At 45.6% G+C, this 27,789-nt stretch overlaps 1 protein-coding gene across 4 annotated transcripts; it reads left to right on the top strand.

Annotated features, from left to right (window-relative positions):
• Positions 1 to 37: 37 nt before the first annotated feature.
• Positions 38 to 23,148, top strand: Bcl6 (BCL6 transcription repressor). Of its 4 annotated transcripts, none has more exons than XM_005330983.4 (10): positions 38 to 145; positions 10,606 to 10,644; positions 11,392 to 11,563; positions 13,067 to 13,288; positions 15,140 to 16,111; positions 16,624 to 16,808; positions 18,176 to 18,343; positions 19,374 to 19,504; positions 19,588 to 19,725; positions 21,942 to 23,148. In XM_005330983.4, the coding sequence occupies exons 3-10, from the start codon at positions 11,403 to 11,405 to the stop codon at positions 22,083 to 22,085; spliced, it is 2,121 nt and encodes a 706-aa protein (XP_005331040.1). In that variant the 5' UTR covers positions 38 to 145; positions 10,606 to 10,644; positions 11,392 to 11,402; the 3' UTR covers positions 22,086 to 23,148. The 4 variants fall into 4 exon arrangements, with proteins under 4 accessions (XP_005331040.1, XP_013216495.1, XP_005331041.1 ...); XM_013361041.4 differs by lacking the exon at positions 38 to 145 and adding an exon at positions 3,610 to 8,026; XM_005330984.5 differs by lacking the exon at positions 38 to 145 and adding an exon at positions 3,610 to 8,375.
• The last annotated feature ends 4,641 nt before the right edge of the window (positions 23,149 to 27,789 follow it).

Raw genomic sequence — 27,789 nt, 5'->3', positions numbered from 1 at the left:
GAGAACTGACACCGGGTCCTCCCCTGCCACGTAGCAGTGGTAAAGTCCGCAGCTCAAATTCCGAGAATTGAGCTCTGTTGATTCTTAGAACTGGGGTTCTTAGAAGTGGTGATGCAAGAAGTTTCTAGGAAAGGCCGGACACCAGGTGATTATTGCTGTTGCTGCCGCCGCTGCTGCTGCTGCCGCCGCCGCCGCCGTTGCCGCTGGTGCCGCTGCCGCCGCCGCTGCTCATGATCATTATTTTACCTTTTAATTCTTTTTTTTTCCGCTTTTGCCAAATGCTTTGGCTCCAAGTTTCCTATGTGTATCTATTGATATAAATGTATATATTTATTTATTCTAGCTGTCAGGTGTTAAAATAAATGCCGAATATTAGTCCCACGTCTCTCCCACTCTAGGATATAGATTTATATATAATTATTATTATTATTTTGTTGTCTTTGAGGGAATCGGCCGGTTTGGGGAGGCTTTTGCCACCCTCCCTGATGTTGTTTTGGTTTTTGAAAAGGAGGTTGGAGGAGAGAAGGAGGGGAATTTGGGGGTGGCCGGAGCAGAGAGGACGAGACAGTGTTTAGGGGGTGATTCGGGCAAGTCTGGGGGCTGTCTGGCCTCAGACGGCGGAAAGGACGCGCGCTCGCGCTCTCGCTCTTTCTAAAGGCTGCTGCTTGCGTACGGCTTGTGATCTCGCTGGATTCGTGCGGCTGTGTTTTTTCCCTCTTTTCTGGCTTGCAAACTGCCTTCCTTGCTCCTGCGTTCCTGCCTCCCTTTCCCTCCCTCCCTCCTCCTTTCCCTCGCCTCTCTTCTCCCGTCCTTCTGGGTAACTCCGGGAGGCGAGGAGGGAGGCTGCCCGCTTGCTCGCCCCGCTGGCTCCCTTCCACCGGCCTCAGTCCTTAAGATTCCCTGCCTTCCAACCGAGCCGAGATTTGGGAGGAAAAATACAAGCGAACTCCTCGGGTGTTTTTTTTTTCCCCACTCTTTTTTTTTTTTGGTCATAAACCCAGATGAAGTATCGTGTCTACTACTTCCTTTCAGAGCCGTGATCTTCCTAAGGAGAGACGAATGTTTTGGTGTCCCCTTCCCCTGTGTTTTGGGAGGTTTAGCTTGGGGGGGGGTATTGAATACTTTGAAAATTAATCTTTCTTGGTTGTAGTCAAGGGAGTCGGGAACCCACTGCGCGCTTCCTTTGCCCATCCCGAGAAGAGAGGCTGACGGCCGGACAGGGATGTTGGGGGTGGGTAGGAAAGGGGTGCGTGTTTGCACCTGCGACGCCTTTCGGTGTGCGGGGACACAGGGAACCTTGACAGGACAGCCCAGGAGAGCGAGAAGGTGGCGGGATTTCTGGCGGCCGCGATGTTTGTATTTTGGGCGCTGCGTGACTCTGTGTTGGCTCTCAATGGTTGTTCCCTCCCTTTCCTAAATTTTATATTCATTTTCCCCATGTTGCACGTTCCGTAAAAAGGCAGTTGTGGGCCTGAGTAGAGCGGACGCCAGACTTCAGATTCCTAAGGTCCTTACACTGGGCGAGGGAAAGACAAACAGAGCTCCAGCCCGCGTTCCCTACGTGCAAGACCCGGGAGGAGAGAAGGGCACTTTGTGGTTATGGCTGGGGGACCCGGCGGGAGGAGCGGGCGCAAAAGGGAGACCTTTGTGAGTGATTTTGCAAAAATAGATTGCGAGGTTGGTTGGATCTGCAACCTGTGGCTCTTCTCGAGGGAGTAGGAGTGGGGGAAGCGGCGGCGACGGCGGCCTGGGGCGCGAGTGGGTAGGGAGTTGGAGCTTCGGAAACCGGCTGCACTGGGGTGCAGCAGGAGCAAGGGGCCACCCCGCTGCCGGATGTAGTGACAGTGGTAAATGTCTTGAGAACTGTGGGTTGCGTTGCTTTTATGATACTGTGCTATTGGAACCCTGGAGAAAAATGGAACTAATGTTGCAATGAGTTTTAAAACTCCCCCATGAAAAGCAAGAGCACAACCCAACAGATTTTCTAAAAGAATCGGGGCGGGGGGAGACCCTCAGTGTGGTGCCCACTTATATCTGCGTGGTGGGGATGGTGGAGGTCCTGACAGTTAAGCTGAGGAAATGACCTTAAACCGGTTGCTGAAAGTCCAGAGTTGTTACAGGGTCCCTGACTGCTTCAGACAGCCAATCATCCCCCTAGGAAAGTGATTTAATCTTTTATGAAGTTTTTTTTTTTCTCAATCACTTTATAGTTTCCAGGAGGAAAAATTTAAACACTTTTTTTTAAAAAAGTAAAATGACTGTCTGTAGATGCAATTTTTACTGTTCAGAAAAACAAAAAGAAAAAAGAAAAAGAAAGAAGAAAAAAAGTGGGGCAGGAGAGAGGGAACCAGGGAAAGGGTTGTTTAGAAATACAGTTTGTGGCTCTGAGCGATGCCACTGGCTTCCTTTACAGAGACTGCCAGTTTCCCTTTTTCTTTGCAAGGTGTGTGTGTGTGTGTGTGTGTGTGTGTGTGTGTGTGTGTGTGTTTTAAATAAATAACTTTAAAAAATAAAAGAAGGGCCGGCAAGATTCATCAGGAGACAGGTATCTATTTTGCTCAGTATTTACTACCAAGAGCCTTTGGCACTGGAACAGAAACTCGTAAATCTGCAGCCCAAGTTGAAGTTCATCTGGCCCTAGTCCACACACTATTCCTGGAGGTAGCAAACATGAGCTCAAAGGAGTAAGGTGAAATATATACTTGCTTGAAAATATATACTTTTTTTTTAAGAAGAAGAAAAGATATTTGTGTCTGGGGTCAGAAATGAACAGAAATGAAATGAACAGAAAGCACCAGGAGATGGACATAATCTTGCTAAAATGACTGCAATTGAGTCTTCAGGCCAAAATAGAAACCTGTAGATAGGAAATACCCACCCCCCCAAGTTTATAAATAGAAATTTCCAGTATCCTATTTGGAAGCATTTCCAATACTGCATGCTGGAACATTGGTTGATTTTAAGGGTCTGTTGATAGTGACAATAAGGCTATATGCTGTTCATAAAAACTAGGTGACTTGAAGGAGGAGACAAGCCATAAAAGTGGGAATTCTCCATTTGCGATTTTCCTGTCCTCAGTTTTGAGGGGTTTTACTCCGATGATGCTTTCTTTAAGAGACTGTTATTCTGTTTTTAGTGGACAGGAATGGAACTCAACTCTTGAGCTGTCAATTGCTGAGCTCTTGAAGAGTTCCAGTCATGGGTTGAGTAAATGGTAGCCATGACTAGATAGATGTCAAAATCCTTCCTTCCCTCTATCCCCTGCCTGGTAGCCACTCTCAAAACCCACTTTGTTGTGAAAAACTTGTTTCAGAGGAGGTGGTGCGGCAGCGCCACCCCTCGGTGGGTAAAACTATGGCAAAAGTCAAACATTTTTTAAAATATTGTGAAATGACAATGAGGCGTCCCCCTCCCAGAGAGATTTAAAAAATTAGCGCAGATAAAAACTAACTTTTAAAGGAAGCACTTTGCAGTTGACCTCGTCAATAGAGAAGAACGACCTTGCTTTCCAGCTAGGATGGTGGCATAAAAAGAGAAACGTAATTCAAATAATTCAGGGGAAGAATTCTGGTGGTGGGGGGGGGGTGTAGGGAGGGGGGGAGAGGCGCAGCATGGTTGTGTGTGTGCCTGGTTGGACTTAAGTAGGCTAGTTCCCCGGGTGGAGGTAGCTCCCTTTTGCCTTTGAACTTGACTTCTCAGGGGACCTGAATTTTGCTGCCTGTCTGACTTTGACACAAGGGGGGATGTTTTTGGTGTAAAATATCGAGGTGGCTGAAAGAGCTGTAGTTTGACCGGTGGTTTATGGGGTGTGTGGTGGTGATGGTGGTGGGGAGAGGTTTGTGGATTCTATGCAGCAATGGTAGGCTGGTTAGCAGCCTCCTGCGAGTCGGAGTAGTGTGGCGCGTGCCGGTTTCCTGCACTGCGCAACAAGTGGGAACGCCACCGCAGCGGTCTGAGCGTAGTGGCGGAGCTGACTGGTTTCTCTTCGCCCCAGTGGAAGCCAAGAACCGCTCCTTCCAACCCTCCCCGCCTCCCACTCCGAGACCACAGCCCTTCCAAAAGACCATATTCGCCCCCCCCCTTCCTGTTTAGCCAGGAGCAGTAAGTCTGGTTGACCCTGGTCTTTGGTCTCCAGAGCCCCTTTCCTCCGTGAGGATCATGAATGAGTTTATTCTCGACTCACTTTGCTGGCCGACCGTGTGTGGCAAGAGCCATTCTGCTTTTTGAAGATGAGAGCACCCTTTCTTTCCCTTCTTAGTAATTCAGCTTTTTTTTGGGGGGGGGGCGAGGGGGATCAACGAGTAGTACACGAAAGCCGATCCAGATAACGCATTGTGATTGCTAGAGGCGTGAGCATCGAGAAGAATGGAATTACACCAGTAAATTAAATGTTTTTCCAGTTTTGTTTTTGGAAATAACCACACCCCCAGCCCTAACAGACAGGGATAAAAAGGAGTCGGAGTTTCGGGCGTGGAAGGCTGTACAGCACGGAGATTCTCGGATGGACTGAGTCTGCCACCTAGTGGTAGATGGTGGTCAAGGTCCCCCGCCTTGGGCTGGGGGCTGACCGGTTTATCTTTGGGTCTCCCAGTATCCTGACTAGATACTAGGAATGACCGGGAGGGCAGTCTCCAATGAGGATAGCATCCAACCTCCTGACTTTTGAGAAGACAAAACATTGGAAATGCCCTGGCTGCTCTTTCTGTCCATAGTCGCTCAGCGATCAGCTTCTATCTCAACTAAGAGAAACAATAACTCTTTGAGGACATCATCTACCTGTGGCTATGGCCCCTTCCCTGGGGAAAAAGTCGGTATTAGAAAGATGGCATGGCAAAGTTCAGGAGATTTAGGGCTTAATTCTTTTTTTTTCTTATTTATTTATTGGCAGTTGAGAAAACAGGCTTGACAAGGGACATGTTAGTATAGTTAGTGACCAAACTAGAACTAGGACCAGATTGGAAGCTTCTGAATCTCAGAGCTTAACTTAAAGTCAAAGACGAATTTATCTCAGCTCCTTTAAAGTACCTGAAGGACAGGAACAGCTGTCAGAACCATGACTAACTTCTTGGGTCACCCTAGCAGACAGCACACATTGGAAACGTTTCCCAGAAGTCCTGGGGAAATTTATTTATAAAGCATAGCCTAAGGTTTTCAAAAACAGATATAAAAAGGCCTGCAGTAGTGCCGAAGAGCCCGCTGTTTTAAAGCTGGGGGTGGTGGTAGTAATTCATGGCCTGGGGCGGGGGTGGCCAAGGTCTAGTCTGCAGAGTTGCAGAGGTGGCTCTCGAGGCTCACATCTGGACCCAGAAATCCCTTTTTCCAATCTTTATATCCTTTGCAAAGCATCCTGTCGATAAATTTCAAGTGTGTGCACATGTATGAGGAGGGGTCATAGATAAACAAAGCATAATCCTAGAATTTGTGCCCCAGCATCTCTTCAGTAAAGTTTTCTCAAAGCTCTTAAAATGGCCCGTCCGCATTCGCGTGCTGGCGGCCTCTAGCGGCTGCCGGGGTGAGGCGCAGCGGTCTCCCCAGCCCAGGCCCGCCTGAATCAACTTCAGCCTTTCCCACTGTGGGAGCGGTCGGAGGCTGTGTCAGAGAAACGCGCCTCTGTTCGGGTTGGAAACCAATCTGGGGACGTGTTTGAAGGGCGGTCAAGTTTGACTCATCGCTTTCCAAGGACAGTTAGTGCCTTCCATCTTCATTAACGTGAATAAAGACCTTGGCTGACTTTTGTCCAGATCAAATTTTAAAAGGCATTGTTTACTTGGGGAGATCATGCCTCTCTCCTCCCCCGCCAGCCTCTATGCAAAGGCTGAGCCCAGTCCCGCCAGGATGGCTGGGACATCTCTGCCCCTGGACGTGTTTGCTGGCATTGTCTGTGGGGCCTTCTGGAAGGCTGTCTGCAGCTGGGCGCTTTGGAAGCGTCCCTTCAGCAGCTCTTCTTTAGATCTTGATGATAAAACACATCCCTCTATTTTATTGCATTTCCTAGAAGCTTGCAGGCTTGCAAGAACGCTGTTGGCAGGAAACGTGATAGAAATGAAAGGACATAATGTCCCCGAACACCTTGGATACCCAAAGCAGCTGCAGAGGCCACTATGCTATCAAACTTGCTTTTATCTACTGTCACCTCCTCCACCCTCCCGCTCCTGCGCCTCCAACCCCCTCCAAGAGCACGAAGAGTGCCCCACCCGTGTGGGGGGGGCGGTAGCGGGGAAGATACCACGTTTTGACCCTAACACCTAATTCTAGACCAGGGTGACAAGACCTGAACAACAGCTCTTTAGATGGACGCCGCTGCGAAAGGGAGCGTTCCAGCAGGGGCCCTGGTGGGAGTTTCACTGAGACAGCTCCAGATTTATTAAAATTCCTTGTCCCTGTCCCTAAACAGTGCTTTGCACTTTCAAATTCCCCTATGGAGTTTTCAGCGAATTATTGGAGTTATTAGATTACCAATAATCCAACCGCCGGCCCGAATAGAGAGCAGGGGGAAGGGATGAAGGCGTTTTCCAAATCTCTCTGGCCAAACTAGGTCAATGGGAAGGAGGGGCGGGGCGAGAAGGGGCTTGTCGGTTTCAAACCTTGATGGAGAGCTCTCTCTAGTGTTAGGCAGCGGTAAAAACATGATTAGGTTTGAGCTCCCGGAACCACGCGACTCCTAATTTCCAATAAGTACATTTACTTAATTTTACTCCCCATATCCTCACCCTTATCCCACAAATCCCAGCCTTCTACATCACCTTTATCCTACCCGGCATAAGGGAGAGAAAGTCATAAAGTAGGAGTTTAATGTCAAAAAGGCCCTGTCTTTGAGGACCGACCCTGACCCCGCCTCCGCCGCAGAAAGATTTTTGCGGCGGCGGCGTGTGACGACACTAGCTAGTTTTAGATCTGGACTGAGGCCTCTAAAGCTGACTTTAGCGTCCTCTACTACTGTCCTGAAAGCCCCTTCTGAAGCCGGCTACCGAGACCAATTAGGAGATGGAGCCCTGGGATTTTAATTCCTGCGAAGGCGAGGCAACTTTGGAGCGCGCCAGTGCGCGCGCTGGCGTCTGCGCCCGGGCCTCTGCAGAATCCTAACCCGTCTCTACAGTTTCAAGGAAATAGGATTCCGAAATCCCGAAACCTGGCTAGGTTAAGCCTGGTGGCTCCTGTTCTATAGACTGAGCGGAAACCGAGCCGAGCTGGGTTCCCTTTCTTGCTAACGTAGGCGGCATAGGCTTTCGGTTTAGCTTTCCTCCAACTCGGCTGGGTCGGACAGACTGCAGAGAGACTGTCAGCTCTAGGGACTCAAAATCTTTTTTACCTTGACATCTCATCTAACCATCCCCTTTAACAGAGCGTAAGAGGGAAGCAAGCAAAAAAAAAAAAAAAAAAAAAGGGGGGGGTGTACCCAACGACCTACCAGGCAAAGGCCAGAATTGAGCAACCCAAAGGCATGATTGGATCCAAACTCCTGAGCCTCTGATTGGATCCAAACTCCTGGTTTATACTGCTACTAACGTGTCGACTTTCCCCATTTTTAAATTGTGGGGGAAGGGTTGGGCTAGGTGCACTCAGAGCCCTGGAACCCGCGCCGGAAAGGGAATTAGGGGAAAGTGTGCCCTATTCCCCGCGAGCCTTCCCCTGCGGCACCCCCTCCGGGTGAATCCTCCGCAGTCCGCTCTGTGCAGGCAGCGATCCTGCTGGCCGTCGGGGGCCAGCAGCTTCCTGGAAAGTTACTTCTCATTGGAGACGGCGATAGGGAGAGAGTGTTCTGTGAAATCCGCAGAGCTGAGATCGACTACGTTCCGGGAATGAGAGGGCTGTGCCATTCCCCTCACTGCCCCCTGCCTTGGCGGAGTAACAGGAAAAAAAAAAAAAAGGCATACACAATGTTAGCTACCGAAAACTTATTTGAATGTAACGAAATTAAGGGCCGCCGCAGTCATACCATCCGGCCTCCGCCGCGCCTTCGGGGTTTGAGGCGGATGGGCAGCGGTGCCAGCGTATCGCCTGGGGCTGGGCGGTCCCTGGAAGACAGGTACGGTGTGATGGGGGTGGGCGAATCTGCGCAGGCTTGCCCCGGCGCGCAGGACTCCTGTTTGTGCTGGTGTGCTTGAGCGAGCAAATGGGGCTGTCTGGTGCCAGCCCAGTGGAGCAGGCAGGAAAAGGATGGGGTCTTTCGTATTGGCTCATTTGCTCTCTCTTAACCTCATCTTGCCTCTTGCTTGTCGCTTCGCTCCTCTCCGGTCTCTCACCCTCTCCTTTCTGCTGCCTTCTCTCCACTCCTCACCCCATTTTTTTCTCTCATGGGAAACTCCTTTAGAGAATCTGCCTTCTCAAGATGCCAAAGTGAATATACACAAGGAAAGCAGCAAAGTGGGCAAAAGGTGTGGGGGTGAATTAAACAACGTTTAGATCTTCCTTGGTGGTTACTGCAGCCTGGATTGGGTGGGGAGTTTGGGTGTTGGCGATCCAGGTATGGGCCGCTGCAGTTGTTAAGTTTCTCTTTGATGATCCTGATATTGGTTGTTTTTTTGTGGATTGAATCTTGTGGGTGGCCTTGGTATGGCTGGAACTAGTAGAGGAGGTTTGTCCAGGACTTCGTTAGACGTTGGCTTTGAGATCCTAGGCAAAGTTCATACCTGGCTGGGTGGTGGGGAGCGATAATGTCTTCCACAATATGTCAGTGCTGTTATAAGATAAAATAATGGATGGGAAAGGACCAAGTCTTTAAAAAAAAAAACAAAAAAACTAATATCGGTGATACTTCCACGTGTGCAGCGTCCAGAGGGAGAGCAGTGTTGTATACATCCTCCTTAACCCACACCTCCTTAGTTGTGGGATCTTTTAAGACAAAGTTAGCTCCCAAAGAAGTGAACTTGAAGGGGACATGTGCTTTGTTTTTGTCTAGATCAGGCATAGCTTAAGGTGAAAAGCCCAAGGCTTGGCTGACACTGGCCGGGGAACTGTTTTGTTTGTTTCAATCTGAATCTGGAGTGAGTCATGGCCACTTGTCCTGGTGAAATGGCAAATCTGGGCTTCCTGTGGTTCCAGAAGTCTGGGACTGGAAATCCACAAGTGAACTGGTGGTTGTGCTGGTTAAAGCACAGCCTGGGTATTCTAGAAGTGTTTGAGGATCTCTTCCACGAGGGAAGAGGAGAAAGTTTATAAATAAACTTTAAGTGTCCTCAGCATTCTTTTTCAAAGGACACAATCCTTGAACCCCGGTTAGGACCAAATTTTACCCATCTTTAGTTGGAATAGGGAAAGGAGGAAATCAGGTTCTTTTGTCTTTTTCTGTTCTCTCCCTGTCCCTAGTTCCTTCCCTCACTCCTCACATACTCACATGCACACACTAACCTTGAAGCAATGAGATTGAGTGATTGGCACTTGGGACCACAGAGAAATGTCAGAGTGTTTGGTTACAGACTCAAGGAAACCTCTCATTTTAGAGGGATTATTTGGTAAGACTCAGCAGCCTGGAATGGGGCAAAGTGTTTGTGTGGGGGAAGGAACTTAAAATGAGATTCACCCACCTCAGGGTGCTGTCTTGCATGTTCTACAGCACGTAGGCTGATTTGGAAAGGGAATAGGAATTTGAGCCAGAAGACCTAGGGCCAGGCCATCAGCCATCTGCATGGCCCAACATGACCTCATTGGCCTCAGGCCCCTTAACCTGGAAAATAACTCTAAAGGACTATACCTTTTAAAGGGGGGAAATATTGCTTTGTTTTGCAGCTCACATTTGAGGGTAAATGAGAGTCTTACACCTATTCTTTTAATGATTTTGTTTGAGAGAAACTGGTTTGGAGAGAGTACATATTTCATTAAATCTCTTTAAGGTTTTGTGCTCCCTGGCCAGTTCTCAGCCACACCACAGTTAAATCTTTCACTAGCAGAGAGAAGCACAAACTTGGAAGCTATGCCACACTGTCTGGTCTTTAATCAGGGAGGCAAGAGAGAGGAAGCTGAAAAAGAAGGCAAAGATACTCAAGGAATGCATAGACATGTCACCTCAGGTTGTATTCTATAGACTTTGTATTCAGTCTTAAATGTTCCAGAGAATCAGGAAATACTGCCTGGATGTTTGTCTTGAGCAAGACACTTGAAGCCGAGTCTCAGTTTCACCACTAGTGAAATAGGGATAAAGATATTGACCCTATCAGGCTGGTGGAATCATTTTAAGACTTGAAAGATAATATTTTAGCAGGGTTTGAATAATGTCCAGTGTTTCCAGCCCCTGAAGGATCATCATCATTAATATTAAAAGAACTACTTTTCTTATTTTTCTTTCCCAGAAATCCAAGTGACCTTTAGATGGTATAAATTTTTTACTTCGAGCCAGGAAATATACGCGTACATTTATATGTAATTAATGTATACGATTGTTTTCCTAGTACTCAGGGTACAGGCATTATTATTGCATAGCTCTGGGTGCCTGTTGTTTCTGTAAGAGCAGAAGTGGAATATGTTTGCTAGCTTGTGGTAAAACCACACCAGCTGGCAGGCTGCAACTACCAAAGCAAAACTAACTACATGTGTCCTAAAATAAGACTATAGTGGACAACCTTACATTCATTAAATCAATTTCTGTTTGCTCTCTTCTCTTCTTTGCAGTTTTTAAGCAAAATTTTGGACTGTGAAGCAAGGCATTGGGTAAGTAAATCAAATTATGTGCTTTAAAATTTTGTGGACAAAGTGCTTCTTTTTAATTTTGCCAATGCAGCTATTCTGTGAACTTTGCCACCTTCTTTTGATGAGGCAAAGGGTAACCAATTTGCCCGTATTACTCTCAGCCCTTACCACGGCACTGTCTTTACACTGTTGCATGGGTCAGTCATTCCCTCTCTTTTCTACTTCAAACTAACTTAGCCACTTACTATGCCCCAGAAATGTGCTAGTACTCCAAAGCCTAAGAGAGGAGAGAATGGAATAATGTAATGAGATACTGATGAAAATAGCTGTAAGTTTTGAGAACATACTATGGTCTAGGTACATTAGCCCAAATTTTTAAGATTAATATTCCCATTTTGGAGAGCCAAAGACTGGAGACAGTTAACAATCTGCTCCAAGTCACAGAGCTAGCAAAAGACAAAGCTAGTGTGATAACCCTCAAAATATGGCTTCTCGCCATGACAACATACTCACAGTAGTTGGCAGAGAATTTGGTATGTGGGATAAACGTTCAACAAATAGTTATTTCCTTTTCACTAAAGATTTTTCTATCTCAACTTATTGGATAAAGATTATCAGCTATGAAAACTAATACCCAGAGGTGGGCAATTAATTGTTCAAAGATGAAACCCTGGGGACCAGAGTTGCATTCCCTACCTCAGCAGGTTAAGTGACCTGTTCTGGTACTCATGGTAAGCAGGAAACAGGAGATTGGCTTCTTTTTTCCAGGTGAAGACAAGATGGCCTCCCCGGCTGACAGTTGTATCCAGTTCACACGCCATGCTAGTGACGTTCTTCTCAACCTGAATCGCCTCAGGAGCCGTGACATTTTGACTGATGTTGTCATTGTGGTGAGCCGTGAACAGTTTAGAGCCCATAAGACAGTCCTCATGGCCTGCAGGTGAGGGTTCTGGAGGGGAAGGATGGATAAATAAGAGGGTGCTGGCAGCCAGAGATGTGGAACATGAAGGCTTCTTGCGGGGTCTGGGATGACATCTTACTTGTCTCCAGATCTCAGTACATGGCCTGCTATTGAGGACTCCCAGAAAGCACATGAATGAATACACTTTTAGAAAAGAGTTCCTGTTCTTTGTACATGGTCGGGGAAGAACTCATGTGCTGCCACGAGAAAGGATATGTTTGGGGTGAACAGGGAGAATAATTTCAGTTGATGAGTGAACAAATGAAAAGCAGAAGAGAGTCTTTAAGTTGTTTAAGCAAGTTAATTCAAAAATCTTTTGCTCTTTTATGCTATAACGGTTTTTATTTTATTCTAAAACCCTATTTCCATGGGTATTCAGAGTAGAGGAAGAGCTAGAATGAGCCAGCTAATTCCTCATATTTGTCAAGTGCTTCAAATTTTCAGAGCAATGTTATATTAAATAATCTCCCTAGATCTTCCAGTATGTGTTGTATGGATAGCACTATATCTCCATCTTATAAATGATAAGAGCAAAGCAAAAATAGATGAAATTTTATAGATTCAGGGATCTCTCCTGGTACTTGAGAACTTATCCAATATCTTCTCTTTTTTAAAAAAAATAGTGTAGGGAGCAGAGTTTACAAAGATATAAAAATATTAGTTAATGCTTAATGAGTGCTTACCACATGCCAGGCATTATTCAGTACCCTTAACATTTTCATGCTTACCTTGATCTTAGTGTTTCCTCTACTTTGCAGGTAAGGAAACCAATGTTCAGAGAAGTATCTTAGTAAACATTGCATGGGTATTATTGGTGAAAGTCTAGCTCACTTCTAGCACCCCACCCAGTAAAATTGAGATGACAGCTTATCTTATAATTCTAATCTTTAAATGTGTATTCTTTCTTCCACTAGAAACCATGGCACCTGTAGTAAATGCTTGAGCTTTGATTTGAACCTTGTAGAAATAATTGATTTTTTGATAATCTGTGGACTGAGAAAAACAGTAGTGTATAGCCATATTTGTATTTATTTGTCATCCATATCTAAGTTGCTTCTAAAAAGAAAAATAAAACAATCTCTTATAAAAAAGTAATGCAATGAAACAAGAGGGGAAATTCTTATCCCAAGGATATAGGCTAAGAATAGTTACTGCAAATGAGTGCTAAATTTAACCCTGGTAATCCTTGCAGTTAAGACTGAAAGGAAAACAGGTTCTGTGACTTTGAGAATATACTTAACTTCTTTGATCTTAGTCCCCAAATTATAAAGGTAGAGAAGGGTTATGAGGAACACAAGATAATGTATGTAAAATACTTACAGACTCTCTGGCATTGGTAAGCTTTCGTAAGTGGAAGTTGTTATTAATTGCTATGAGAGTTCTGGAGCTCTGCTCTGGGAAGAGGATCTGAGCATTAATGCTACTGTAAAGGAATGGGGACTCCATGTGTCTACTATAGTGGGACATTTGTTTGTTTTCCAGTGGCCTTTTCTACAGCATCTTCACAGACCAGCTGAAATGCAACCTTAGCGTGATCAATCTGGATCCTGAGATCAACCCTGAGGGGTTCTGCATCCTTTTGGACTTTATGTACACATCTCGGCTCAATCTTCGGGAAGGCAACATCATGGCTGTGATGGCCACAGCTATGTACCTGCAGATGGAGCATGTCGTGGACACTTGCCGGAAGTTTATCAAAGCCAGGTAGGCCATCTTGGAGGCAGAAGGGATGGTTTCTGATCATAAACCCTTGATAATTTATGCATACAGGAAGAAACTGTCCTCCACAATTTGCCGCAACCTGCATTTCCACTATTGTTGCACACTTCTTGTGCCCTTCTTAACTCTTGCACCCCAGGTAAACTTGACTCCTTGAAGCTATCCAGATCAGGCCTGTGCATTATGGCCTCTTGTTTTCTTCCAGTCACGTAGTATGCCTTTTCCTCCTACCCATCCTGCACAACTAAGCTTGGATGCTAGCTCCTCCAAGGAAGTTTCTCTGAATACCACTCATTCTCTCTCAGCTCTTTCTCTGTGTCCTGAAACAATTTTCTTGTCCTTTAGACCTTTGTTCTCTTTTAACATTTGCATATGATTTTTAGTTCTCCTTTAGATATCTATCACAACAGTTTACATAAGTGCTTTTGTTCCCTGCCAGACTGTGGGTTGCTCAAGTTCATAGGGACTACTTTACTGATGTCATCCTACCCCTATTAGGGAGGACACTTTTCTTCTTTTTCTTTCTTTCTTTTTTTTTTTTTTGTACTGGGGATTGAACCCAGGAGCACTTAGCCACTGAGCCACATCCCCAGCCATTTTTATTTTTTGAGACAGGGACTTGCTAATTTGCTTAGAGCCTCATTAATTTGCTGAGGCTGGCTTTGAACTTGTGATCCTCTTACCTCAGCCTCCTGAGTCACTGGGATTACAGGAATATGCCACCATGCCTGGAAGGGAGGACACTTATTGAATTAAATTGAGTCCTTTACCCAAGGAATGGTAAGACATGGTCCTCACTGCATGTAAGGACCCAGAGATGATCAGCTTTGCAAAATGGAACAGAGTCAGAGCTTCACTTCTTCAGAACCATAATCTAGCCACTCTAGGGTGATTGCATCCTAACTCCAAAGAAGGATTTGCAGCCTGGGTTTGATCACTTTGAAGAACCAGGATCTCAGTGTTTCCAGAGCCACAGAGTCTACCTTGGATACTCAGAAAGCTCCTCTTTATGGCCAGTTGATTCTGGTTCCTTTAGCCTTCATGCACTGGTTCTAGCACTGTTAATTGTGATCATGTTGAGCTGACCTACTTTTTCACCCACATTCCTTCAAGTATTTGCAGCCAGAGTTCTTTGTCTCCTGTGGGTGATAATGGTGGCAAGATCATCAATACTGTCATTTATAAGCCCTTTCTACAGGTCAGGCCTTGTGCTCATAATGGTTTAGTAGCTTGCTGTAGGTCATATAGCTGCTAAGTGGCACAGCTGGGTTTGCAAACCAAGTCTGGTTGCTCAGAGCCAGAGCTTCTTGTGTTGGCATTTGCTGCCTGCTCTCCATTATAAACTTCCCTACAAATTCTTCCAGCATATGACACAGGCCCTTTCTTCAATAGAAAACTAGTTTGTCTATAACCCTCTGAAAGTGTAGTACTAGCACTGTATAAATTCTTCCCTCCTTGTTTTCATGTGTGTAAAATCCCTGCCTTTACTTCCTTGCAGGCTTTTACCTGGGTAAAAACAAGAAAAGGGTTTTGAAAGCTTCCTATAAGCCATAAATTCTATGTCAGAAGAGTTATAGATTCATAGACATCCTTACATATGTGTCTTAAATTTACAGGTTTAAGTCTTACCAGGCACAGAATGTGGGTAACTCACCTCCCTTCTTTGTGCCTTAGTTTCCCCAACTGTAGCCTGTATTACTGGACTTCTGTTGTAACTGCCTTGTTACTGTGTTTCCTTACTCCAAAGTTACCTCCCCTATGTCTAGCCTATTCAAGCACAGACGGGTTATATAACAGTATCACTGGAAGGTGTCTTTTCTCTTTTTTCTCCCCCAGTGAAGCAGAGATGGTTCCTCCCATCAAGCCTCCTCGTGAAGAGTTCTTGAACAGCCGGATGTTGATGCCCCAAGACATCATGGCCTATCGGGGTCGTGAGGTGGTAGAGAACAACCTACCGCTAAGGAATACCCCTGGATGTGAAAGCAGAGCCTTTGCCCCCAGCCTTTACAGTGGCCTATCCACACCACCAGCCTCTTATCCCATGTATAGCCACCTCCCGGTCAGCAGCTTCCTCTTCTCTGATGAGGAGCTACGAGATTCCCGGATGCCTATGGCCAATCCTTTTCCCAAGGAGCGGGGCCTCCCCTGCGATAGTGCCAGGCCAGTGCCCAGTGAGTACACCCGGCATGCCATGGAGGTGTCCCCCAGTATGTGCCACAGCAACATCTACTCACCCAAGGAGGCTGTCCCAGAAGAGGCACGAGGTGACATGCACTACAGTGTGGCTGAGGGCCCCAAGCCTGCTGCCCCCTCAGCCCGGAATGCCCCATACTTCCCCTGTGACAAGGCCAGCAAAGAAGAGGAAAGACCCTCTTCGGAGGATGAGATTGCCCTGCATTTCGAGCCCCCTAACGCACCCCTGAACCGGAAGGGTCTGGTGAGTCCACAAAGCCCTCAGAAATCCGACTGCCAGCCCAACTCCCCCACGGAGTCCTGCAGTAGCAAGAATGCCTGCATCCTTCAGGCCTCTGGCTCCCCTCCAGCCAAGAGCCCCACTGACCCCAAAGCCTGCAACTGGAAGAAGTACAAGTTCATCGTGCTCAACAGCCTCAACCAGAATACCAAGCCTGAGGGGCCTGAGCAGGCTGAGCTGGGCCGCCTCTCCCCACGAGCCTACACTGCCCCCTCTGCCTGCCAGCCACCCATGGAGCCTGAGAACCTTGACCTCCAGTCTCCAACCAAGCTCAGTGCCAGTGGGGAGGACTCCACCATCCCACAAGCCAGCCGGCTCAATAACATTGTCAACAGGTGATTTCAGAGGCGGTCTGGGTCTGAGATCAGGGATTACCTGAACAGGTTCTGGGGTCATTTCTTCTGGTGGATACAGGAACCATGTTTTGGGAGTTTTGGGTTTTTTTTGTTTTGTTTTTTTTTTTGCCTGAAATGCTTAGAAGTACAGAATTAGTGAGAGAGAACATGCCCTCCTATAGAAGAACACCCCACAAATTCTACAGGTACTTCCGATGGTCTTGATGTGGCAGGGACCCTCACATTTCCCATAGATTGAGAGAGTCTGTGGGCTGTAGTACCGAGAGGAAGAAACTGGGCCAGGAGTGGGGTTTGGGCTTGGTTTGACCCTGGCCTGTGCTCTCCTGTAGTTGCTGTTGGAGGCAGACTTGAGGAGGACTCTGAGGCCCCAGAGCCAGCATAGGGCAGCTCTTCTCTGTGTTTGCCTAAGCACAGAGTGAAGATGGCATTGAGGCCAAGCAGAAGGTTCTATCCTGCCCCTGGTGCTGAGGCTGTCTTTATTCTGCCCACAGGTCTCTGACAGGTTCACCCCGTAGCAGCAGTGAGAGCCACTCGCCACTCTACATGCATCCCCCCAAGTGTACATCCTGTGGCTCTCAGTCCCCGCAGCATGCAGAGATGTGCCTGCACACTAGTGGGCCTTCGTTCCCGGAGGAGACTGGAGAGACCCAGTCCGAGTACTCGGATTCCAGCTGTGGTGAGTTCCCTTCCCTCCCTCCCCCCATGGGCTTTGTGTTTCCATTTTATTTGTACTATTCTCTCTGATTGGGAGCAGTTCCTGATTAGAAATCCATTGGCATAAAATCACCAGCAGATCAACCCATTCTTTACCTTTCAGGGAACTGGGCTGGCTGAAGCAAGGGATGGGGTATCAGAGTTAATATGGGGTAATAGAGCCTAAGCAAGCCATCTTTTTGGCCTCATTCCTGCAAGTGTAGCTTTCAGGGCTGGCTATAATTTCCAGATCTTTCTCTATGCCTAAACCACTGTGTTGCCCTGGCTCCCCCTGACATGGTGCAGATTCTGAGAAGTATCTGATGGTATTCATTCCTGCATACTCTTTAGGTTTTAGCAGGCCCCCAGCATGGAGGAGCTATCAGTAAATGTAGTTGAATTAAGTTGATTGAAGTGAATTATTAAATTCACATTTCTGGGTAGTCTACAATTGGCATCCCCAGTTTTTACTAGATATAAAGGTCTAACTCTACACCCAGATCTGGCTACTCTATTATGGCTCAATAACACCTAATCAGGGTTAAATCACCATGACATGCCATTTTCAAGTCGTTGTAACAAAAGACAAAAAAAATCAGTTTCTTACACTGACAAGTTTGGCACAGGATCACAGATCTTTAGTCAAAGGGAGAGCAAAGACTGTCCCCTCCCGTCCCCTGGCTGTTTGCCTTGCTCTGCACTCCTACTCCTTCTCTCTGGGCCTCTGTTTCCACTTCCATAGTTACCTTTGGTCTCCCAATCTCACAGAAGTATCTTGGAGACATGGAATTCAGATAGGTGCCAGATGACCATGAAGTCTACATCATTGATTCCTCCTTCAGTAATCTCAAAGTAAAATTGAATTTGACCTACATCTCATATCCCTGCAATGCTTTGTGTTTATTTTGTGTTATATAATACACTTATGTGAAGCAGACAGAACAGGGATTTATTATCCTGACTTTGGAGATAGAGACACAGAGAGAGGCTCTGAGAGGTGAAGGGTCTTGCCCCAGGGCTTCTGTGTGTGAATGTAAATAAAACTGTGACCTGATAAGAAAAGTAAGTTCACTTGGGAGAAGGAAAAGCTTTGCCCAGGCTTCCTCCAACTGGATTAGGCCCTATGAGTACCGACTGATTTAAGATTCAGTCTGTCTCCTTTCTCTCCTCCATGCCTGAGACTCTTAATGCGCCCTCAAATAAAATCCCATAGGTCCTTTACTCTGGGCTCCCGTGAGTGTTGGCAGGTGGACTGGGGTTCAGTTTGGCACTGGGTGGCCCCAGAGGAGGGAGGCGTAGAGCCCATTTCCCTTCCTCGAGCTGATGTGGTGTCCCTCCTGCCTCTGACAGAGAACGGGGCCTTCTTCTGCAATGAGTGTGACTGCCGCTTCTCTGAGGAGGCCTCGCTCAAGAGGCACACGCTGCAGACCCACAGTGACAAACCCTACAAGTGTGACCGCTGCCAGGCCTCCTTCCGCTACAAGGGCAACCTCGCCAGCCACAAGACCGTCCACACGGGTATGGCCCTGCCCCTCCTCACGGAGTGCTCCAGGATTCCTAGGGGAAGGACTTAGTGGGTGGAGCAATGGGGAGGCCCCACCGTGTCTGAGCAAGGGCTCTCCCCTGTCAAGTCCATTTTCCCTGGGGGATGCGCCCACTCCCTGTACCCTTTGTCTTTCCTTTGAGACTCTTTCCTGATTCTCTGCCCTTGCTGGGGATCAGCAGTGTTCATCCTACTGTACTGGTAAAGAAACTAAGGCTGACAGAGGCATATTGAATTGGGTTTTTGTAAAGCCAGGAAAAAAATGGAAGGCCTCTTAATGTCCTCCGTGGACTTATTCCTTATCATCTCACGGTCCTTGATCAGGTAACTTCATACAACTGAATTGTTGTCCACAGTTTACTTACAAGTGGCCCTAGTATGTTCGACACTCACCATGAAGGAAGCCTCTTCAATTGGTCTCTTTTATTTGAGCCTCTGCTCAAACCAGACCCCACCCTTCTTGCTATTGGAGTATAGCTGAAGTTTCTAGGAGCAGAAAAATGTTTGTTCTGAAAGAGAGAAACTAGAGTAGCCTGATAGTATCTCCATGGGAGTAAGTGCATTACCACATCAGTTTCATCCAAGGGAAGAGCCAGAAGAGCCTCCTCAGGTCATCTCAATTAGCCCTGCAGGTTCAGGGAGGGAAACTGAGGCCCAGAGAAGGACAGTGTCTTACCCAAGTCCTTCAGGTAGATGATTCTAATGGCAACACTGGTTCTGAAGCCCAGGCTTCCTGGAACCTCCCCATGCTGTCCCACATAGAGCCTCCTTTCCATCCACCACGTCATTGCTTGTCTCTGGGCCCTGGCCTCATGCAAGGTGTACTGGTATGTGTGTGAGAGAGGGTGGCAGGCCAGGAACCAGGCCCCTGGATTCTCTGACATCCCCAAAAGAAAGAAAAACTCAACTGGACTCAGATAGGGGCAGTTTGCATGCAAACCTGGGAGCAATGCAGAACTTCTTTATTGATTATGGCTTTTCTTTTTCTCTTTCTCTTGGAAATAGGCGAGAAACCCTATCGTTGTAACATCTGTGGGGCCCAGTTCAACCGGCCAGCCAATCTGAAGACCCATACTCGAATTCACTCTGGAGAGAAGCCCTACAAATGCGAAACCTGTGGAGCTAGATTTGTTCAGGTGAGCAGGGTGGTGTGGAGAAAGGACCCTGGGGCCCTAAAGCCCACCCCAGCAGAGCTTCTCATGCTGTGCTCCTCTTTCAGGTCGCCCACCTCCGTGCCCATGTGCTCATCCACACTGGCGAGAAGCCCTATCCTTGCGAAATCTGTGGCACCCGTTTCCGGCACCTTCAGACTCTGAAGAGCCACCTGCGCATCCACACGGGAGAGAAACCTTACCATGTACGGAAGCCCCTGGTGCCCACCGGCTGGCCTGGGAGGGGGGGTGAGGGGCAGCGGAAAGCTGTGCTCCAATCTCAAGTACACAATGAGTGACCATTGAACTAGTGATTTCGAGACCTGGGTCTGGGCCTGATTGTCAAAGACACCCTACTTGACTTCACCTGGTCTCAACGTGTTCCTCTTTAGAGTAGAGGTACTGGATTGTGTGATCTGAGCTTCAAGAAGTCCAGATTATGAATACAGAGATTTTGAGGTCATTCCACAAATACTGAGCACCTATAGCATACCTCTTTACTAGGCTAAATGTACATTTAAGAGTAGTTAAGGTATTTGAAAAGGTGCAGTCTTAGAAGTAGGAAGAGGACCAGAAAAATATGATGGTATAAGGGGAAAAACAAGACAAATTGAAGCAGAGAAAAGACCATGTGAATAAAGAGGAGGTGGCTGGCTCTGTGGCACAATGCTATGAAGAGGCCATAGGAATTGTGTCCTGGAGCAGGGTCTTGGCAAACTGCAGCCTGTAAGCTATTAGCCTGTAAGCTAATTTTTGAATATGCCATGAGCTAAAAGTGGTTTTTACTTTATAAAAAAGATTAATATTGTGCAACATTGCAAATAATATTCAATTGAAGTTGCAGGGAACATACAGTGGTCTTGGAACACAGCCACACTAATTTGTTTGCATACTGTCTGGCTGGTTTCATGAGTTGATGGCATCACACTTGGTGGTGAGAACCAATCAGTGAATGATCCACTCACATCTCAGGTGTTTTCCTGCAAAATGTGGTATTTATTGTTCATTTGCTTCTAAGACTTTGGATATCTCCTTACTAGTTAAATAGTAAGAAGAAGTTAGTTATCCTCTTAGTGCCTTAATTTCTTCATCTGTAAAATGTGACTGAAAATAGTACTAACCTCAAAGAGGAGTAATATTAGGTTAACTAATGCATTGAAGTGTTCAGGGTGGCTTGCTCACATAGTGAGAGTATTTATTAGAATTTTGCATGCAGAAGATATCAGAGTTGAGAATGACCTTCATTATTTATCGATCCAGAATCTTTCAGAGGGAGAGACAAGACCCAGAAAGAGAAATGACCTGCTTGGGCCACATAGTAGTGGGTGGCATAGGCACAGTAGACCTATGTCTCCTAAAACCAGAGTTCCTTACTCACTGTCTTGCCCACTTTATTATTTTCTTAATTCTATTTCCATTTTTACCTTAAAAAAGTCTCTGTAAACATATTTTATAACACTCTTTATTTTAAAATTGTTTTAGATATATAAAATTTTCCAAGGATTACACAGAAGGTTCTTATGTGTACTCGGTTTCCTTTATTGTTAACATCTTATTTTTTTGGATATATTTGTCACAACTAATGAATCAATACTGTTATATAATTATAAACTAAAGTCCATACTATGTGGATTTGCTTTATATAAAAAAAAAACCCCAAACCTAAAAATGCCCTTTTTTTTTGTTCCAGGATCCATTAAATTTTGTCATCAACTTTTCTTTCAGGGAACTTTCCTCACTAAAACATCATCACCCATTTACTGAACCAAAGTGAAAAACAGCTCTACTTGCTAATGCTTTGCTAGCTTTCCATGGCATATACCCTAGGAAGGAAGACAGCTGCATTTTTAAAAAGCATATCCTAGACTCAAGAATTTCCATGCATTCAGACTGAGCTAGTCAGGTTGTCTAAAAGTGTTTATATTTGTTGTATAATTTGCCTAAGAGGTGTGTTCTGCTAGGTGCTAAGAGAATTATCAAGTTTAGTAAGAAGTGGTCACTTTCCTTTCATAGTGTTATCTTCCTGAGGATATTAATGCACGGGGTGACTTTGTGGCAAGGCTATGAAAAAGAAAGATTTTCTTTTATCCTAGAGAGATTCAGAAATGCCTTAATAATTAGGGGAGTTTGCATGTGAACAGTGTTTTTGGATAAGAATTACATTTATGGTCTTAGGGAAGAATTTCTCAAGCAAGGGAAGGGCACAAGTGAGTGACACTTTGGCAAGCAGGGAAGGGACATTTGTGCAATGCTTACTTACCTCTGGTGGAAGTCAAGATTCATATGGGTTCTTTACCTGGTCTTTCAGAGGAATGAGCTGTCCCAGTTCTCTGCAGGGAGAATCTCCTGGTCTGGGTCTTTGTGCAATGATGTGTTGCTTAGATAGATGTCAGCTAACAGTTTGCTTCTGCCCTCCCTCCAGTGCGAGAAGTGCAACCTGCATTTTCGTCACAAAAGCCAGCTGCGACTTCACTTGCGCCAGAAGCATGGCGCCATCACCAACACCAAGGTGCAGTACCGCGTGTCGGCCACTGACCTGCCTCCGGAGCTCCCCAAAGCCTGCTGAAGCATGGAGTGTTGATGCTTTCCTCTCCAGCCCCTTCTCAGAGTCTACCCAAAGGATACTGTAACACTTTATGATGTTCATCCCATGATGTAGTGCCTCTTTCATCCACTAGTGCAAATCATAGCTGGGGGTGGGGGTGGGGACGGGGCCTGGGGGGGGGTAGGAGCCATGTTAGCTCCTGGCCCCCCCTGCTGCCATAAAACATTAAGAAAATAATATTGCTTCTCCTATGTGTACGGCGAACCACGTCAGCAAAAAGCAAAATCATTTTATGTATCAAAGTGGGGGAGTACGCAAAAGTTCTGACTTGACAGTCTGCAAAATGAGGAATGTATATGTTTTGTGGGAACAGATGTTTCTTTTGTATGTAAATGTGCATTCTTTTAAAAGACAAGACTTCGGTATGTTATCAAAGAGAGGGCTTTAATTTTTTTAACCAAAGGTGAAGGAATATATGGCAGAGTTGTAAATATATAAATATATATATATATAATATAAATATATATAAACTTAAAAAAGATATATTAAAAATATAAAACTGCGTTAAAGGCTCGATTTTGTATCTGCAGGCAGACACGGATCTGAGAATCTTTATTGAGAAAGAGCACCTAAGAGAATATTTTAAGTATTGCATCTGTATAAGTAAGAAAATATTTTGTCTAAAATGCCTCAGTGTATTTGTATTTTTTTGCAAGTGAAGGTTTACAATTTACAAAGTGTGTATTAAAAAAAAAAAGAACAAAAAAAGCTGCAGAAGGAAAAAATGTGTAACTTTGTTCTAGTTTTCAGTCTGTATATACCTGTACAACGTGTCCTCACGGTGCCTTTTTTCAGACGTTTTCAGTGATGGACGAGTGTGCGCCATCCCTTTTTGAAGTGTAGGCAGACACAGGGACTTGAAGTTGTCACTAACTAAACTCTCTTTGGGAATGTTTGTCTCATCCCATTCTGCGTCATGCTTGTGTTGTAACTACTCCGGAGACAGGGTTTGGCTGTGTCTAAACTGCATTATCGCGTTGTAAAATATAGCTGTACAAATATAAGAATAAAATGTTGAAAAGTCGTCTTGTTCTGAAGGTTTTTCCTTATCTTGAAATGGGGATTTGGATAGATCTGGCTTAGTTAGCTCTTATTCTAGTGGGAAATGTTCTCTGAGGTGGAGGGCTGCTGGCCTGTGTAGCCTTGGAAGGGAGTCTCATTTAAGAGGAGGTTGGAGCTTGTTCTTGGGAGGTTGGCAAGGACCCTCATTGGTCCTAGCCCCTGGCCATGAAGACATAGGTGTTTTTTTTTTCTTTTGTATGCAGTATTGGTATTTGAACCCAGGTGCTCTCTACCACTGTACTACAGCCTCAGACCTTAATTAATTGGTTGATTGATTGTTGATGGATTTATGGAGTTGAACTTTGGAAGTGCTTTCCCACTGAGCTACATCTCCAGTCCTTTTATCTTGAGTCCTTTTGTCTAAGTTGTTGAGGCTGGCCTCAAGCGAGCAATGCTTCTTCCTCAGCCTCCTGAGTAAACTGGGATTATAGTCATGCATGACTACACCTGGTTCAAGTGGGGGAAAGCTCTAGGCTGAGCTTTCTAATGACTTCAGTTCTCACTCTTCTAATACAAACATCTTCGTCCTCTGGACCTTGGATTGCCCATTCTGTAAAGCGTGAAGACTCATCTTGCCTTTTGGCTTCATAAACAATTTCTGTCCATGTGGCTAAATGGGACAGGTCCTAGGCTTCCGCCCTCACTCATAAATTTTTCACCTTCAGTGCATTTGAAGGCTTTTTGGTGTCTCCTGGGTGATTGATAGTCATCTGTGGACCCAGAAGACTCATGAATAGTAAGTAGCCAAGCAGACCTCGCTCCCTGCAGAGGTAGTCTTTGTCCCAAGAGCCCTGTGAGGGAACACAGCTACCTCCTGTGTGACTTGGGACAACCACTTTCCCTTTGGGTCTCCTTCCCACCCTGTCCAATGAGGGGTTGGTTTAACTAGACCATTTAAGCTTCCATGACTCATGCCCAAGTTCAACCTAGTATGCTTTGGCACTGTTTTATTTTTACCTCAAAAGACCCTGAGGATCAAATTTGATTGACAGGACCTGAGAACAGGGAGGACAAGTGTGGTTCTGGTAAATGGCCCAGAGGAGAAAATCCGCACCCCCCTTTTCCTGTTCCTGGGTGGTGATAGGGAGGGGATATGAGCCAGAGCCTTTCCCTGGGCCCATGGGCCCCCTGATTGGACAGTGGTGTCCCTTGGCAGTGACTCTGCAGAAGGCTCCAAACACGTGCTGGGATGCCTAGGGGAGCTGACCACCCAAAGCCCCAGAGAGAGCTTCAGAAAGTCACACCACCCTCTGCCAACCACATGGCCTTTCAGCTCAGGTTTCCTTTGAAAATTACTTTAAAGGACTTGCCAGCTGGAGGCCTCAACTCACCCTGCTCTTTGAAAAGGGAGAAAATGATCCCTCTGCTCCCATAGAAACTTGGCAGAAGAACTTAGAAAACAGACGGCTTCAGGAATGACAATTCACAGGCCTAAGGGAGACTGGCCCCAGGGTCCCCTTGCTCCACGAGCTCATCTCCAAGTCTGTTTATGTAGCATTACTATTTAATAGGAGAATGAGGGGCCAGGGCAGAGGCTGGGTGGTGTCCCAATAAAAGGGATGATCAAAGGTTAAGTGACTGGAGCCAACTGATGATCAATAGTAAATAAAAAGAAATCTCTCAACAGATAAGCCAGGACAAAGGGAACGTAGAATTTTATTACAAAATCATGGCATGAATGCAAGTTTTCACAAAACTTCATAAATTAAGTCCCCAGGATGTTCTTCTCTGCTTCGTGGGGATTTTAGAAGAAAGGATTTTGAGGACATCGGAAGGAGGAGTACGTTGAGGAAGGACCCAAAGAGGTGGGTGGTTAGATTTAGGCAGAGCTATTTAGGAATTGGAAGAAGTAGGATGGAAAGAATCCTCTAGTTAAATGTCTCCTCTGATCCGAGAAGGGACTGAGTCACAAAAGGCAAAGAGACTTGTGTACTGCTGTCCAGCGACTGGATTGAGAGTGGAATAGGCTCCATACCTCAACCTAAAGAAAAAGTGAAAGCAAATATTCTATTTTGGAAAAGAGGAAATGGAAGTAGTGACTTGTCTAAGGTTACACAACAAAAAGTGTCCAGTTAGCCTGAGTTCGCACAACTAGCTGTCAGTAGAACTTCTGCCAGTGAAGTTCAATCATGAGGCCTTAGGCTGCTTGGGAGAAATGAGTTGTTTTCTCTAGAATCTGGTTTTCTATTTCCTTCTTTGCATCACTTAGATTAGTAATTAGTAAAAATTGTCTCATGTTCTACCAGAGGCATTCTTTGGAAAACACTTAAGAGGAATAGGAAGAGAAGCAGAGAGAGGCGCTGACCCCTGGGGAGTAGCTGGGTGATATTAACAGAGGAGTACTTAGAGTATGTCCCTAGAACTGAGGTGACCCTCTAGTATCAGCTTGTCATTGGGGTTTCTGATCTTATCTTCCTAGGAGATTTCACCTCTTTTACAACTATTTTATATTGAGATCCTAGCTTCCATGCCCTCTCATCCCTATTACTGTACTGGTCTGTGTGAGCCCCTATTTTCTGTAATCCAAAGAGCATAATTTTAACTGGAGCCCAGGCCTCTGGAGTGTTGGCATTTGGAGAACCCTTAAATATTCTTTGACTAGGTCCAAATGAAGGCTGAGCCATGCTGAGGTTTCTCCAAGAAAAAAAAGTGGTTCACTCAAAATATTATGTCCATTTGGAAAGACCGTTGCTCCAATTCCTAAAGCAGAGTCAGGAGGCTTCTAAAAGGTACACATAGGCCTCGCTGCCATGAGCACACCCAAAGTAGAAGTTAGAGACATCCATGTGCCTTAATCAGAAGAGGAGAAAGCTTCAGTAGACGCCAAGACCAGAGCTTTGGACCCTAGGAAGGAGCTTGGAGCTCCTGGAGTACCATATTGGCTCTCAAGCCTTTGGAACGTACTTCCTTTATTCAATTACTTGTACCCCAGATGGTCAGTTGTTCAGCATATCTAAGAGATGAGTTAGGCCTCTCCTTTCCTTTTGCACACTAAGTAGGAAAGTTGGTTAAACAGCAAACAGGCATGGAGTCAGAATCACAGAATATTGTAACTGAGGGAGCTTAGAGATTACAATCCTTTTATGTAGTCAAAGACTAGGCCCAGAAAGGAGAGGTGACATGTCCGAAGGCTCACTCAGAATTTTTAACAGAGAGATCACCCAACTCTTGGTTAGGTTTGTAACATGGCCCAGTCCTCAAACAGTTTGCAATCAAGTTGGGAAAACAAAACAAGGACAATATGGAAAATCTCAAGGAAGCACCCAAACATACAAAGTTATGGACAATAAGTGAAGCTCTAGTATCCCCCTTGAGTAGGGGATACTGTCAATGGCAAATTGTTCTTTCAGGACAGTAGAGGGTGGACAGCCTTGCTGAACAGGTGGTCTGTGGAGAAGCCTTCTGAGTTTCAAGTGTCTCCCACCCTTTCTGTGGGGCCGCAGTGCCCCCTTCTGTCTAGATAGAGATGTCCTCCTGGATATCATCAAGAAGAACCATCTCTGGAGGTGTATTACTTTGCTAGGGCTGCTGTACTACAGTACCAAAAACCAAGTGGCTTCAATAATAGAAACTTATTGCCTCCCTGTTATCCAGGCTGCAATTCTGAGACCAAGGTGTCAGCAGAGTTGGTTTCTTCTGAGGGCTTTGAAGAGGAATCTGTTCCAGGTTTCTCTCTCCCCTAGCTTCTGGGGACTTCCTGAACATCTTTGACCTTTCCTGGCTTGTAAACGCATCATCTCTATCTCTTTGTCTTCATAGGATAGTCTCTCTTTCCCTGTGTCTGGACACTCCCAGACACCTACTCCATATAAGGACACCAACTGAAATTTCCAGTACAACAAAGGAATCAATCAATACAGTGAAGATACAAGATATAGAACTGGAGAAAAATTTTCCAAACAATGCATCTGACAAAGGGTTAATATTCAGAATATACATTTTAAAAAAGGAAGGAAAAATGAGTTCTGAACTAAAACCACGGGCAAAACCCTGAATAGACATTTCTCAAAAGAAGATGTTCAAATGGCCAACAGATATATGAAAAAAAAATAATGCTCAACATCATTAATAATCAGGGAAATGCAAATCCAAACCACAATGAGCTATTGCTTTATCCTTCTCACTAAAAAGACAAAAATAACAAATGCTGACAGGGATGTGGAGAAAGGAGAACTCTTATGCACTGTTGGTGAGAATGTAAATTAGTAAAGCCATCATGGAAAACAGTGTAGAGGTTTCTTAAAAAGTTGGAAATGGAACTACCATGTAATCCAGAAGTCTCACTCCTGGATCTATAAAGATCCAAAGGAAATGAAATCAGTATGTTGAAGAGACATCTGGGTTCCATGGTCATTGAAGCAGTGTTTACAACAGCCAAGACACAGAAACAACCTAAATGTCCATCAACTGATGAGTGAATAATGAAAATGAGGCACATAAACACAATGGGATACTATGCAGCCATAAAAAGAAGGAAATCTGCCATTCTTGGCAACGAAGACAAACCATTATGTTATGTGAAATCAGCCAGGCACAGAAAGACAAGCGCTGCATGCTCTCGTTCATATGCAGAATCTAGAAAAGTTGTTGTTATGATTAGCTG

The sequence above is a fragment of the Ictidomys tridecemlineatus genome, chromosome 3, assembly GCF_052094955.1.
Source record: "Ictidomys tridecemlineatus isolate mIctTri1 chromosome 3, mIctTri1.hap1, whole genome shotgun sequence".
Classification (NCBI taxonomy): domain Eukaryota; kingdom Metazoa; phylum Chordata; class Mammalia; order Rodentia; family Sciuridae; genus Ictidomys; species Ictidomys tridecemlineatus.
Note: the sequence above shows the minus strand (reverse complement) of the source record. Positions and strands in the feature narration are given on the sequence as shown.